Source organism: Silurus aristotelis (assembly GCF_946808225.1).
Source record: "Silurus aristotelis genome assembly, chromosome: 7".
Lineage (NCBI taxonomy): Eukaryota > Metazoa > Chordata > Actinopteri > Siluriformes > Siluridae > Silurus > Silurus aristotelis.
In genome coordinates, this window is record NC_139580.1 from 13,649,864 (window position 1) to 13,666,808 (window position 16,945).

The 16,945-nt window shown below is 35.5% G+C and overlaps 1 protein-coding gene across 2 annotated transcripts; it reads right to left on the minus strand.

The window, feature by feature from the left end:
• Positions 1-951: 951 nt before the first annotated feature.
• cpt1ab (carnitine palmitoyltransferase 1Ab (liver)) lies at positions 952-15,930 on the minus strand. 2 transcript variants are annotated; one of them, XM_083545832.1, is made up of 19 exons: positions 15,786-15,930; positions 11,501-11,659; positions 11,113-11,255; positions 10,005-10,176; positions 9,750-9,851; positions 9,367-9,504; positions 9,200-9,277; positions 7,970-8,077; positions 6,601-6,685; positions 5,842-6,037; positions 5,214-5,402; positions 4,968-5,073; positions 4,468-4,584; positions 4,105-4,269; positions 3,870-4,004; positions 3,242-3,394; positions 2,934-3,047; positions 2,355-2,447; positions 952-2,268 (listed from the first exon to the last, which is right to left on the minus strand). In XM_083545832.1, exons 2-19 carry the CDS (start codon positions 11,639-11,641, stop codon positions 2,185-2,187), a joined length of 2,319 nt encoding a protein of 772 aa, XP_083401958.1. In that variant the 5' UTR covers positions 11,642-11,659; positions 15,786-15,930; the 3' UTR covers positions 952-2,184. The 2 variants fall into 2 exon arrangements, with proteins under 2 accessions (XP_083401958.1, XP_083401957.1); XM_083545831.1 differs by lacking the exon at positions 6,601-6,685 and adding an exon at positions 7,123-7,210.
• Between the last annotated feature and the right edge of the window lie 1,015 nt (positions 15,931-16,945).

The following is a 16,945-nucleotide window of genomic DNA, read 5'->3' on the forward strand; positions in this document are numbered from 1 at the left end:
TAATAAGCCACCCTGTTGAATAGAGAAATTCCGTTTCCAGTCTCAGTCCTGAAGTTCCCCAAAGGTCAGGATTTGTTCTGTAGTTTTCTTTACATCCTAAAAGTCTGAGCTCAGCAATCAGATCTCATTGACTTCTCCTATCAATGATACAAGGACTGAACACACAAATTGTCCATGCCACCTTTTATTACTCCATTTCCTCCTTTCTGGCACCTGGTCTTCAATAAAGACCTGATAAAGATCATCTAAAAATAAACCTCTCCTGATATACTTCTATTAGCTAACAATTCTCTGTAAAGAACAATTTAATATCTCTTTATGCAACAAACGCCTACAATGTCCATGATTTTACATGCTTTGGGTTAGGTTTTTTGTTTTAGTTTTTGTTTTACAAGCTGTAAGAGACACACAAGTGAAGCTTCAAGGTTGTTGAGAGAGGGCTATCCAGTTTCTTAGTAACATTACAAGGTACATTCTACTTCTTATTACCTTAAGAAGTGAAGAAAAGAAAGAAAGAAAGATTATAGCTGTTATAATGTAAAAGGGTATACAGAGATTAACTTACTAACATATTATTCTACAACATAAATATAAGTAGTTTAAATAAACAATATTTAAAAAAAAAACAATACTTAACCCCATAATGTCACTTTGTGACATGCTGACTTTAAGTCAAGTTACTTTTAGGTTGGCAATATTGTTAATTGATAATTTTCTTACAACAGTATACTACACAAAGTATTCTACATGGCACCATAAATGAAACATTAATTTTATAATACATTTATAAGAAAATTTGAATTTAATGTAATTGACATTGACTTTTATTGATTATATCCATGTCGTTCTTCCAGTTCGCCATTACATTAGTAACCAATATCTTGCATATGTCAGTAAGCATAAATGTGTTTTTCTGAAACGTTAATTAATTAATTAATGTACAGCAGAGTATTTTTGTAACATTTAAATATTTTATTGTTTGATGGTGTGACAGCTGCTTTACCATGGATAATGTCATATAAATACATTGGTTGCCATACAGGTGCATCTCAATTAATTAGAATATTGTAAAATATAGTATTAAAAATATAGTATTGTAAAATATTAGAATATGGTAAAATATTTTGTTAAATGTGAGCAACAATCATCACAATTAAAAGAACCAAAGACTTAAACTGCTTCAGTCTGTGTGCATTGAATTTATTTAATATACGAGTTTTACAATTTGAGTTGAATTACTGAAATAAATAACCTCTTCCACGATATTGTAATTTATTGAGATGCACCTGTATATACCCCAATTTAGTTACACATACCATTACTATTGACCAAGAAAATTTATATATATATATATATATATATATATATATATATATATATATATATATATATATATATATATATATATATATATACGTTTGCAGAATTAACAAAGTTATTTTATTTCTTTTTGTAGATTTGGTACAAAAGAGCTACAGTAACCTGTAGCCCACACTCCCAATGCAGCAATGTCTTTCCCTGTATGCATGATGCTCTTCAATGTAAATTTAAGCCACTTTTTAAAATAATTACAAACAGTTTATGAAGAATAATGTACAGTTTAATTTATATTTACTTGTAATGTAGTTTGCCATTTAAAGTTAATGCAAAAAATGTGTCAAGTACGTGTATAAGAAATCTCATGCCAGTGATATGTATAATGTTTCTTAAAGTAAAAGCTCACAGCATAAGTTCTCCAAGTACTCCACCTAGTGGCTGTCTGGCACCACAGCCACTATCATGTGTCCTTCATGTTCAGCAGAGTAAGTAATACTTCCTAAAAACATTGCATTGAAATTGCTTTGCATTGATAAAGCACAAAAAAACAGTGGGGGGCTTTTCGGCCAAACTGTTATCTAGGTTTTTCTTCAGCACATTAACTAAAAAAACAAAAACAAAAGAAGGCCTGGGCCAATCCATTATTAAAAAAGTTCCAAATGTATAGTTACTTCAAATAAACACATTTAAAACCTAAACATAACATGAATATAATCTTCTATTCCATACAATATTTGTCGTATTCATCAATCCCAACTATTGTTTTATCAATCATAAATTACAAAATCAACAATAAATTTAGAGTTGATCACACAGAGGATTTCACTGAAATGAAACCCCTTTTATGTATGGAGAGAGAAGAGCAGTTCAGTCCAACTTCTTGTCCAAATTGAAGAGCTCAAGTATATCGAGCATGGCCTTTTTAATATGGCTGCCAAAGCGGTGGGAGTCCTATGAAGACAGTCAGTCAGTGAACACTGCAAATTTAACATATAGTAAAAGTAAATTAAAAAAATGTAAACAAGTGAGATACTTACAGTCTCTGGACTGGAACGCTTGCTGGATATGTGGAAGTTAATTAGGTCTTCTCCAAGAATGATATAGGACACGCCATAACCATCATCTGCAACCTACCATGAGAAAATTATTTAAATCTATAATGTAGTCAACATATTTTTCTACAGGAGCCTCTTCTCTCAGTTTTAATACTGAACAACTTATGAAAACCATAGCATGAAAATTCAACATTTATTGTCACCAATTATTACCTAATTAAACCTATTATCATAACATAAATATGAATTGGCATCACTGTCATGTAAACTGTATTCAGATTTGTTTAATACAAAATAAAAAACTCTAAAAAATTAAAAAATAAATCTTTATTAGAAGTAGAATATTAATCATCTAAATATGACCCTCCATATATCAATTGTGTGTAAGTATTTCTTCATGAACTTTTTTCAACTCTCATTTACATATTTAATTGATTTCATAATAACATCAGTTACTTATGGCCATGATGTCCATGTTGTACCAGTTGGAAATCATATTTCCAAGTTGCCGAATATTACAAATTATGTATTCAGTTGTACTCTACTACTTTTTGCACTTACTGGTCCAAAGCCACCACCACTGGTGACATGCTCTGGGTGCTTCTTCAAATCAAAGAGCTCCACCTGCTGTAGAGGAGTCTGACTAGTGGACAGTCTCCATGGCTCAGACAACACCTACACACACACACACACACACACACACACACACACACACACACACACACACACACACACACACACACACAAAATTTCAGTCCATGTACGTATGTAGAGACTGTTTGCAATCTTTCATCATTATGTCTTGCAAACTATAAAATCAGCCGTCTAAACTTCCTGTTTATGGAAAGTTCATGTCCATGGGATCTTACCTCTTTGAGGAAGGCTGAGTCATCTCCCAGGTACTTAGACACCACATAAAGGCAGAAAAGATGGCGATCGATGCCTTTGCCAGTCATGGCCATTCTATAAAGGTTCTGGTGCTTTTCTGCTGCTATTTTCAGAAGTTGCATCCTCTCATCTCTCTAAATAAAGAGTTAGAAAAGAATGTCTTTGTTTTTATATTGACAGAATATCAACCACTGTATAATTTACATTAACTGTCATTGGCCATGAATGGTCAGACTCTAAGATTTTTAAAGCTGATAGGAACATTACAACTCAATAAAACACTCTTTACAATCATGATAGGCAGAAAAACACCCAGGAATCCACAAAGCATATAACCTTCAGGTGAATAGCAAGCTGTAGACTGGCAACAATTTAAAACATGTAAAATCTTTTGCTGTGGGCAGGAGAAGACTCTTAATAGATTATTTTAGATCAATTTAAAATAAGAATTCTACAGTTTTTCTAAAGAAACAAATGCCTCTTTAGATTATTTACAGAGTAATACGTTTGTTAATGTGGCTGGTGAGTGTACATTTCCAAAAGAGTGAAATAAATTCATCCTAGCATGATTAACCAAGAAACAGTGAAGAAAAGAGCAGCTGATCTTACCGTCTGTTTTTCATCCATCATGGCACGAACAAACTTGCAGTTCTCCACTGTGCAGGAGCGAACAGTTTCTGTGCGACCTTCACGGAATAGACGCGTCATGGAGGCCTCGTATGTCAAGCAGAACTTGCCCTTATCCTGAGGTAAGAATGAGGTGTTGTCACATAAACACTGATCCAAAGTGGCTGAAGAATAGAATATGAACAGAGATGGTCATGAATAGTGGTTAGTTACTTACTCTGAAGTGAGCGAGCTGGAGTGCGATCTGAATAAAGGCGTCTGGGCTGGTCTTGCATTTCTTGATTAAACCTTTGCCAAAGTTGTTAAAGGGAAAGATGTGCATGTCTACATCATCTGCCAAGGCATTAGCCACCGTCAACGAGCTGTTGATCACAGACTGACACTGGAGAGAGAAAAAACTCAACAATTACCCATTTACTACACAAATCTGTGACTGAAAGAATGCAAATAAGCACATTATTAGTGTCTGTGCTTGATAAGTAAATGAACTTAAACAGGAGAATGCTTAGCATAAAACTGATTATGGTTAAGTGTGTAAATAAAAACAAATCCAAGTGCTGAGAAATAAGGGGCAGTATACCTCCTCTGAAATATCCCACTGTAGACGCTGGGGTCCAGGCAGACTGGGATGTGGTTTGCCCTTGCAGTGGCCATCATCAGAGTAACCGAGCTTTATAGGATCCATAGACAACACATGCTGCAGCATACACACACAAACACAGAGCAGATTGATTCAAACAATTAATCATGAATTCTTTTCATTTGTAAACATTTAGATGATAGTAAAGACTATTCATTTAATTTTAGTGCTGCTAAGGGCATGAAAGGATTATAGCGTATTATTTTTAATCCTACTGCACAACACACATCCAGTTAAGTGATGATTTTTACTAAACAAACTAATAAATCTTCATGGATAAAATGAATAAGCAATAGTCAGGTATGCAGAAGCACTAATCAAACAGGGCAGATACAAGCTTTTCAGCATATTCAGATTGCCCTGCAGGCTACCTAATGACTATGATTATTAACGCTTAGTAATGCATAAAGTCCCTATTTGGGTGCTTTTGAGAGCGTTACCTCCCACAGGTGGCCCACAATGGGGGCATCAGCCCAGGAATGCTCAGCATTCAGGCCCATTGTTCCATTTTTAAACACAATCAGGTTAAAGGACTTGTCAAACCATCTGGAAGAAAAAAAAAAGACATTTCACCTTTAAATGTGACACAGTCTTCAAACGTGGAGCCTCGTAATAAAGAACAAAAACATCGCTGTAATTCCTTTAACTTTTGAAATGAATTGAATTAAGTGATCCTTTATCCCTACCGGTCATAACATTTTCCATGAAGCAAAGATTTCGCATAGCTGTCCAGGGACTGCACAGGGTTATCAGGTTCATAACGTTGCTCTGTGTCATCCAGCGTGACGAAGAAAGCAGCCTTCTCCACTGAATCCAGAGACTTCTTGTTCTTTCCCCTACTGAAAAACTCGGCACGGGCCTTTGCCCAAGGCAGTCTGCAGAGAGAATGAGGGAGATAAAAACAATTAGGAATCTATGCAGTTTAATAAGAAAACAATGCAACTTTAACAGTACTGGCTATTTTTTTTTTTTTTTTTGCCTAATTCACCTACAAGCATGGGGGAAAAACAGGACTGAGAGAAAACCCACATAGACATGGAATTAACATGTGACACCACTTAGGCAGTAATCTGACTCTTACAAACTCCCTATTTACATGGTACTGCCTATTAGGTTACATATGGTGCTGGTTTATTTATGTACTGTCTAAGAATAATTAGATTCAGCATGTCCAATAAAAAGCTTATTTGCTGCTTATTTAAACTGCTTATTTTTTAATAAGACTGGCTGAGTAATAACATATAATTGATTTATATACAAAGCAAAACAATACTGATAACCATTTTAGCTTTCATTTTTCAAGCCCTGTCTCACCTGTCTCCTGCAGTAAGTGCAGCCAATGTTTCCTCCCCAGGCTGAGGCTTGGATGTATCTGCCAGAACCCTCTCCATTTGTTGCTCAATCTCTCTGGGTAACAGCAAGCGGCCGTCGTAAAACATCCATACCTTGAAAAAGCGGCCTTTGTGATAAACCACGATGTGCTTGCTCTCGTTTATGTGCTGCAAGATATCTGCATGTAAAGATAAGAGGAAGTATGAATCCAGATTCAGCCCTGTACTACCTTTAATTACTGAAAATGACCATTTTGAAATACTCAAGAGTTTAAATGTGGTACCCTTTGTACACATGGATGAGGCCTTCGATTTTAAACCGAATAAATTAATGTTAACATCTAATTTATAGCAACATCATACTACAATTCTACAGCACCCAGTGTGTTAATATATGCAACACATGCAAGCATTAGTTTAAGTCTATTTATAATGTTTCAAAGCGTTCATAGAAGTAGTAAAAACCATAAAAGCATTATGTCTGTGTCCTTAAAAAATGTAGGAGTAAACTCGTTTTTACTCTTCCATTAATATTATTGATTACTGATTTCCCTTAAATCATGACATATTTTAATAAGAGAAAATCACCCAGCATGACAACCTGTTTAAACCATGCCCACACACACCACAAGTTCACACCTGTGTATGTACATGCATTATAATCCAGACCCACTGTTTGGTGAAACACCCATTAGTTCAGATTGGAGGTATAGATGCTCAAGCAAAGAGAAGAGAGCTCTACCTTCTTCTACACCTGGGACTCGAGTGGTGTTGAACATACGCTCATACTGGGATGAGCACATAGGAATAGTGTTTTGAACCATAAGCTGTAAAGCAAAAGGGAGAGTCAGACACTAACATATAGCAAAGGAAAACCCAAAGACCAGCTCAAAGACACAGCCACCGAAAGAGAACGAAATAGATGTGTGATAAAGAAGAGGGAGGAAAAGTGAAAGGAGAAAATGGATGGATGCTCATGTGAGAAGCGCTTTCACAAGTATGGAGATGCAGCCTCAAGTCACCAGCATGACACTTACAGAATGTGAGGAAAACATTATATTTGTAAAACTATTTTCATTTTATGAGGTGATTCTTATTCTATTATGCAGCCAAATAAAAATGATCCAGACAATTTAGGACTACGTAAACAATTGGCATTTGCAAAAAATGCACTGACTGGTAACTCGAGGTGGCATGTTATTAGACAGTCTGTTTAAATGACAGAGGAGTCATTTAAGCACCGGTTGAAGGCCCGATCTCTCACCTGTCTCCAGGCCTGGGATGCGGGATGTGTTAAACATCCGCTCCCATTGTGCCGAACACAACGGCACTCTGTTCTCCAGCAAGTAAACCTGCGCACGTTTAACAGAGCACTGTTTAGGGGGGGCTTCATAATAATCAAGCATAGGTTAGTTGAGAAACTGAGGGATGGAGTGAGAGAAAGAGCGAGAGAGCAGCAGTGAGGAATAAAGGCGGAGAAAAAGACAAGAAAAGAAAGAGGTCATAAAATGAGCAAAAAAGAAGAGTAAGAGAGTATGTGAGAGAAGAAGAACGAGAGAAATTAAATAGAAAGCAGTGGTGAAGGAATATAAAAATATGAATGGTTGAGAAAATTGAGACAACAGAGAGGGGGGGGGGGGTAGGAGAGGAATGACAGATCAATGCACATGCTGCATATCTAGAACGTATTCCAGTCAAATTCAGCATTAGCATCGAAACTGTTCCACACCTACTTTCCTCACACTATAACTATTAATATTTCCTGTTAGGCAATGTAGATACTAAATGTCTCATAATGACTTAATAGTATACTTAAATATAAATAAATTGATAAAAATCTATAAAAGGATATGATTCTGTTATCTAACTATATCAGTTCCTGGGTAAAATGTGGACTTTACCCCAATGCATTTAATTAACATGAAATGCAGTTAGTTCTGCAAAGCCTGCAACTAATCGATAACTTAAAGAGTGTAGAAATAGACACAGTTCTCTATTCACTCTTTAGCAACAGTATATGTGTAAAGCAGGTATGTGTTTTGCTAGAAAATCTCTGTTTGATGCATATTAGAGTGTTTTAAAATAGGTTTGTGGAGAGAAAAATGACTCACAGGTTTGATCTGAGCTCGGTCAAGTTTCCTTCTGTAAAGCATGATGGAGTGGATGGTATTCCCTGCTCTGGCGGCTTGCAAATTAGTAGGGAAGACGTACAGGAAGTCCTGCAGGTGACATGCCAAACATAATAATGCTTTAAAATAACAACCATGTAAGTGGTCTATTTGTGTAGAACTAGTCTGACCAGTGACTAGACGGCGACCATGTGTCTACATTAGCAAGTACCCAGTCACTGATTTTTTAACATCTCTCTCTCGCCATTCCCTAACTGCTTCTATCTTACTTTTTTCCATTCTGATAAAACACAATATATTTTTTTAACCTTTTATATGAACCAAACAAAATGAATAAGCACCTATGGCTTTATTGTCTGCTAGTGTTAAATCTTAAATTTAAGAGTATTTACCTATACGGCCTTTATACAAAATATAATTGTTTATGAATTATGACTTTTGCAGACCTTCAGACACTGTAAAAAAATGTGCAACATCAGGATTATCTGATCATCCACTTGCTGTAAAGCCAGTAGGAGGCTCCTGTTCTGCTCTAATGCATACTGTACCATTACTTTAGAGAAGCAATGTCCACATTCAGATGGACATTTTTTAATTAAAGAAAAAAAGATACTTAAAGTCTTCTTGTAATAAGAGGTACTTACTCAGCATATAATTAAATCATTAAATTATCCATAAATATCAAATATATTATGGGGTCCAAAGAGCTGAGAAAACATAAAAAATTCTATTTAATTCTGAAACTATGCAGTTTTAAAAACCAATAAAAAAAAAGGGAATAAAAATGGTCCACTATTAATGGCTTACACTATTTCATTGTCGATGTTTTTAATTTGACTCTTTAAAACTCCTTGAAACTTCTATTTTATTTAAAACATATGTTCTGACAATATTTTTAAATTTAAGATTTTAAGATTATACTTTAAACTTGTTATTGATAATAACACAATTTTTGCTAATAAAATTTCTCCTTAAATTAGGAAGGGATGCCTAGTAGAAACATGTTGTTCAGACTTCTGTGCCATATAAAAACACCTCTACTGAAATCTACTGTAAACAAAGTGTAATGGATACAGTAATGAGTCCCTAAGGATCAATGATGAAACCTCACTCTAACTCTCTTTCTGTCACCAAGACTGTTATACAAAATCAGTTGCCACAGACTAAGGGGCATTCAATTGTATTCTAAAAAAAAAATAATTCAATCTGTACCATTGCATAGTAGTTGCTGTTGACCATGATGGGTCCACGACCTCGCAAGTAAATGTACTCCTCCCACCAGTCGCTGACCTGCCATTGTAAAGCAATAACAGAGTTTAAACAGGAATTCATATTACTCTGACCTTAATGCCAGTCAATGAAAGATAGTGACAACGTACATAATTAGAGGCCCAAAAGGCCTTGAGCTTCAGGTACCACTGGAGTTTGGGGCCCAAGTTCTTCTCAAAGTCCTGTGCCAGTCCTTCCATACGTTTGTACTGCTTATCGTCCATTAGAGGACGCACTGATTCGAGGTACTAGACAGAAGAGACATGTCTTAAGGACTCTAATTATTTGTCATTTTGTATACATAAATCGTACATTATTTTGAAGAGTGAAAGATAAATATTATCTTATATATTATCTTAAATATTGTCTTCCCCCGTTATCACACAATTAAAGTAAATCAAACTAAATAATTCTTGAGTGTTGAATTTTTTTGATAACATGTTAAGACATTGTAAAAACATTTTTGTCTTCTGTAAAACAGTATGAGACTCACTCTTTTCATTGTGTCCTTCACAGCGGGCACGGGTAGGCGTGGCAGTGAGCTCTGGAAGCTGAACAGCATTGGCTTCGGTCCAGAGAACAACTTTACCAGTAACTGAATTGATAACAGACATCAAACAAGTGGAATGGGAACACAAAAACAACCCATAAAACCTACTAATGAGCTCTGAAGGACAAATGCACAACATAGCTTTTCTAGATATACACTACACACAGCAATGAACAATAAATTTTCAATGGGACTCACCAGCCAAATTTTGGTTCTTAAGGACATGGACCCATGCCGATTGTACATCCAGCCATGCCAGGACAGGAGAGATTTCAGAATATTCCTCATGACAAAGATTATAGTGACCCAAGCCCCCGTACCAATCAGCATTCCACCAACGATACGCTGGGTGTCCTCTGTTATATAGTTACTGCAGGAAAACAGATCTGTTTACAAATGTGGCCTCTACAATTTCAGACCTGCAGGTGGTGATCAACCTTATCAGACCACTACCACAGTAAAAAGTTTGACCCTTTGTAATTTTAGTTAATAGCACAATTCAACTCAAGATTTCTATCTTCATAAAAAAACATTTAACCAATTTATAAACAGGATGAGCTTTTAAGTTTTTGTTATTGAAGGAAATGGATGTAGGTTAACAAAGCAGAACAGGCCCTTCTCTTGCTGAACATTCTCCAGCTTTTATTCTCATCTTCAGTCCTAGCAGTACAAATAGCTGTCAGTATCCATGGAGTTACATCATAATTTCCCCCTAAAGTTTAAATTTTTTAATTGTGCAACAAAAAGCTTTTTTCTCCACTAGAACCTAACCATTTACACTCAATGCAGAAAATTATTTCAACAATAGTGCATTAAGTACCGATAGTTTCTAACAAGTAACCTTTGAATCTGGCTAGAATAGAAGATTTGGGTTTTTTTTTTTTTGTGTCAAAGTCTGAAGCACCCACAGGTCTTACGTCTTACATCTTACATCATAAGCAGCCAGGCATTTTTATCGATTTGGAAATGGATGCAATGTCAAGTTCCAAACCATTTTTATAGTAAGCAAGCAAAACTACACAGTTAAATACAAAGAAGCATCTGTTCTACTAGGGCGTTATTAGGAATTTTAAGCATCATCTCCAAACATCTGGATATTAACTCATCAACTGGATGTCTTTTCCAATTCTCTTTAGGAGAGTTTTCAAAGAAACCACAGTCTGATGGGCAACTAATAGAAAGTGTATCTGCACTGTGTAATAAATATAAAACTTTTTTTTTCAACATGTTAATGCTCTGTTATTAAAAAAAAACACTTTCTTCTTATACACACAGTATGCTAAGTGAATTTATGTCAGTTACTTACCTGACTGGTAAATGAGTGGCCAGCTTAGTTACGAGTCCTAAACTTGGGTCTATCTTCGCATACTTTGCATAGGTCATATAACCTCCAACCACAACAAGGAGTCCAGAAGGACTTCCAGGATAAACTCCGGTCATAATACCATTCTGTGAAAAGATATTATCATATACTAACATCTTTAAGTGTGTCACAATTATGCACCATTAACAAACCCTTTTATATTAAACATACAACAATAAAAACATCAACCCAACCAATAACCTACGTCAAAATAAACTGCTAGTTATGCAAGAATTATATCAGTGAAGATCATTCCTACTGTGGGTCATATAATGCAATAAACATTGGCATACCAACATTCAATATCTCAGAGGAGATTCAATAAATATACCTTGAACCGAATGAACCTCTTTTTCCAGGAGTGTAAGGCAGAAAGATAAATCTGCCGTAAGGCCTCGTGACAAAGGTGTAGGTCAATGCCATCTGGAGTGACGGTGAACTGAAAGGCAACCGCCTGGTGAGCTTCTGCCATGCTGCCACTGAATACTTACTGTAAGGGAGGAGAAAGCATCTATAATTCACTTACTTGTATTGATCAGAACTTTTACCTAGTCATTCTGTGATCTGCACACCATGCACCGCAATATTAGCGTCAACATAAATAAATGCCTTTAAATGACATTTATATTTAAAATTACATTCTCCTTCTTTTTGTTATATAATCAACTATAGATTGGAACGTCCACTGCAACATCCAATAACTCATGTAATACGAGAGTATGAAATACATCTAATAGAGAGAAGCCACCACTAAGTCACCACTAAGCCACCACTGGCTACTTTACATAAACAAAGTGACAAACACCAAGGACATTCTAAATGTGGTGACTTATTTGCTCTTGAACAATTCAATAGAATGTAAAATGCAAAAATACACAGAAATAATCACTCTATCCAAGTAGACATTAAAACTCTAACACTCCAGTCTAACATAATAAGCCAAAACAGACCATTTAAAGCCTGAAAGAATGTAAGTTAGAGACAGAAGATAACATTTTGTGGGATAATATATGATTTAATTTAAACTACTTGATTTTAAACCTAATCATGGGGTAAAGGAAATTACATTTTGATGGAGAAATAATAAGTAATAAATTGGTAATATGGCTGTAAGGAAGTTTTACTATCCGGCTCGAAGGACTAAATGTAAGGAAAATTATCCGGTGTATGCTGATCAGTGGATTGTACTCACTCCAGTGTGTCAGTAAAAACACGAACACTCAAACTTTACGGGTTTATGGATTTGACCTTGTGTGGTTGTGATTTATGCTGTTTACCAATTGCAGTTCAATTGGTTGCATGTTGTCGTAAGTCAGCTGCTGCTTACTGTTCTGGCCTTTTAAGCACATGGTCATAGTGTGCACTGTGATGTCATGATTATGTCTTGATTAGTGATAAAGCGTGAAAACACAACCAAAGGAGAACGCTAGTTAAAAGCAAAGTTAATTTTACCATCACAAGTACATTTTTCCAATTACAACGTTTCTTTTACAACACAAAGGTTTTATACTCCAAACATTTTGTCCACTGTTCCATTTTTTAGTCTTATCATGTGTTTAATGTTAAAGAATATACACAAGATAGGTGATTTCCAGGTTTTACTTTATTTATGACACCATAAACAGTGATTTGCTCACCAGCTTCTCCTTTTTCCCCTCCGGCTTCGAACAAACAAGCCAAAAAGTACTGCTTGTCATGTTTCAGAGAATGTGAAAAGTGCATGTCCAGTCCTGCAGTCCCATTGCAGAAAGAATATGCAGAAAATTTATTGATTCATACTGATGAATCAATAGATTTTCATAAATATCTCCTTGCTAAACTTTTCATCATAACACCAAATATATATTTAAAATTACAGCATTTTTAATTCTGCTATATTATAGGCTTAAGTCTCTGCATTTGAGTTGCACATAATGTATAATGTAAATACATAATGTAAATGAACGATAACATTTGTATAAACCTATGATTTATCCTGCAGCCAGATCTGGGGTTGAAAGATCTATGTTGTTCTGCAAAATTCATCAACTCTGTCAGACCTGTCAGATATGAAAATTTAACAGGGCTGTGCTATAAATGATATCAATCTTAATGTCAAATGGCATGCCTAACAACAGACAAATTAATTAAGCTTCAGTGGGAATTTTAAGAAAATCCAGTGATAATTAACGGTCAGTGAAAAGATCACAAAATTAATTAAAGAACTTTATATGTCCTGATTTCTCAAGCTATTGAAAGGGAAATTTATTTAAGAAAGCCAAAGAACAGCCAGATGAGAAGATTTTTGTTTTGATTAAAACCACATTTTGTAAATCATTATAAAAAATGTGAGTATATATATATATATATATATATATATATATATATATATATATATATATATATATATATATATATATATATATATATATATAGGCAAGAAGCTAAAGAAGATGGATGTAGCTGAAGGAGTGAGTATGATGTATGTAAACTATTAAAAAGAAAACAAGTGACAGATGTATTTTATTGAAATTATTACTCTATTTGATTACACTGGTGTATTACACACACAAGGCATAAACTAAATGATTTTATGACTGCAGAATCCTGGCATCTTGCAAGAGATGGAGTGGACTTTGGTTTATTCTGTATTTGTATAGGTTTTATCACCTAAATATATCCTTATTTCTCAGGATCAGTTTTGAAAAATAATGAACAAAAGTTAATATTTGTGCAGTCAACTGTCACAGTGAACTTAAAATTCACTTTAGTTATTGAATAATCACAGTGAACACAGCTTAAAAAAAAAAAAAAAAAGACTGTAACTATCCATATTCTATACATTGAGAAACATATTCAGGACCTACAACTGATCCAAGAAGGACGGGTTTGTATTTTTTTACTTTAATACTTTCTTTAGGTGTGCTTGCTGTAAATGCACAGATAAATTTCCAATACAAACTTATATAAGAAAAAAAAAGCTACTATGTGCCAACTTAACCTATACCTATTGCTGCTTTACAAAATCATGATAAACAGACCCACAGACACTCTGCTTTATTGGCTGATCTTCGTCTCTTCTGCTGACAAAAATTCAGCTTGATCTTGAACTTATCTACTATGTTACATTACTAGCAGCAATTCATGTTTTCTTCCTCCAGTTTCACCAGCTATGTCTTTGTTTTGCCAGCAGTCAGGCCAAGCAGCTTTCTGAGCAGGAATTGATCATAATTTGGGTCACGGCAACTTTGTTCAGTTTAATGTTGTAATAATTTAGAGCCGACTACATGACTACATGTTTGCATACTACATATTATATTGCAGAGGTGTTGTGCGTACAGACAGATACAGATTGCAATGGCCTTAATGTAATTTAATGCAGCACTTCATTTTTTAACACACCAGTCATTCAGGATGATCTTAGCGTCATGTAATAAACACGTGAAAAACACAAGCTGCCTGTAGCAGGGTTAACATGTGCTTGAATGTGTAGAAATTAAATGGGAAAAGAAGCTGTGTGCAGTGTGTAACCTGCTAATTTATTTATTTTGCTTTGGGAAGTGCTGTAAAAATATATATATTTAAAAATAAACAGATGTTCAGGAACTCATGTGCTTTATTTAAGTTTTGGATTAAAGGTATGTCAATGACATGAGACAGAAAGGCCTCAGAAGTCGTATGAAGGACGCAGGTGAAAGCCGGTACCAGCAAACACACGTGTCTTCTAACCCCCCCCCCACACCACTTCCTCCCCTCCCCTCCCCCAGCAGAGCGCGCGCGTTCCTAGGCCACGTGATCCTCCGGTGTCACTGGAAACTAGGTGAAAGTTCGCCGCGCTGCAGCATGTGGAAAACCTCTGCGCGCGCTGCGGTTGGCTCGCGCGCTCCAAAATAGAAAAGCGGTTGATTATCATAATAACACTATAACGCATTTATTCGCAGATAAACTTTTGTTTTTTAACTTTCTAGGCTTTGCATCTTTGTTTAGAGATAAGGGAAGTAAATCACACCTGCAAATAGGTTCACCTTGGTGTGTTTATTATCACAAAAATTGCACGCTTAATATGAATACAGAGAATGCTGTGAAGACGGATGTGGCTTTGATTTGAGATACTAATACTGAGACTATTTTTGGTCTGAACACCGGAATGCACTTGTCCTGGGTTAAGTTTTTCCGCCCGGGATCATTTGTTGTGATTTATAAAAATGACCTCTGCTTTTGGAAGAAAGCCGGACACCTCCTGCACAACACAACTCCAGGTTGTTTTCACAACATTGACAATGTCACCGCCTGCAGGAACCAACAGTGGAATCCCACAACAACTCGGTGCAAATACATTTACATAATGACATTATAATTATACATAATAAAAGGTTATAATTGCACATTGTAAAATTGCATTTCCTTGGCTCCAATAACCCACAGCAAGATTATAACACTAATTCAGGCCATCGATCCTAAAATCATCTAAAGCTGTGTGCATGTCAGTGTGTAGAGCAGGCTGCAAGAGACCTTCTCCCTGAGCCGTGCACTTTAACCCACTTTCCATCCCGGCACATGAACCTCCAGTACACTGACTACACCAGCAACTCTGTATTACAGTGTGTCCATGTTTAAAAATTCAGTAGTAATCTCACCTCGGTCGTGCTTTTCTGGAGTGTGGGTCCCGGGAGAAGGACTCGGTGTAGTCCCGCACTTCACTTCTGTAACCCTGATGAATGAAAGTGGAGTACAACACAGGAGACCGCCCACTCTGTGACGTCACACCACTGACCCATAATAACGCTTTCTGCCGCGTGTGATTTTACTTTAGCCTTAAACTTTCCTGAACACACATTTCTGAAATGATTCATATGATGGGTTTCTGTATGTATCTGTTACTTTTCAGGGTTTGATTTGATTTCAGTTTTGTATAGTGGATTATACAGTATAAGTGTATTGATTGATATAACCTTATCGATAGATAGATAGATAGATAGATAGATAGATAGATAGATAGATAGATAGATAGATAGATAGATAGATAGATAGATAGATAGATAGATCGATCATGTCTAGTTTGCATATACTTGATCATCACATTCATTTATGCTTTTTTGGAGATCCCATTCCACCTGTTGTTGTCACAACCTTCACACTTCTGGAAAGACTTTCAGCTATGAGAGCATTATAGAGGTCAGACAGTGGTGTCAGGTGAGGAGGAAGGGTTATTGTAATGCTACAGCATTCACTGCTGTAAAAAAGTATTTTCCTCTTTCAGATTTTTTTATATATATATTTTGCATATGTATCATGCTTAAATGATACAGATCATCAAGCAAATTTTATTATTACAAAGAGATAATTGTGAAAATGTACAATTATGATTTATTTTATTAAGGGCAAAAATCTGTCCAAACTGTATAAAGACATACTAGATACTCCAAGTTTGCATTTGTCCTGAAGACACATTAAAAACACACAAGACAAAGGGGATATTACATTATGGGTTATAGTATGTGCATATTAATAAATCTATGTAAAACGGCTATAGAGACCCTTCTGAAAGGTCCATGTTAGTTTGCTCCATCTAACAGCAGTCAAAACATAGAATACACTGTTGAAACTAGTAGAGCTTCTTTGACAGCATATGATATTATTATTTCCTTATTACGCAAAATTATCAATAAATCTATAAGATCTTTCCCAATGCCTTTCTGCTATATTATCATATGCACATTGGAAAGAGAGACTTCCTATCTATAGTCTGTACTTTGGGGGATTTAAGACCTGCAACTGATCTAAGAGGGAAGGGGAT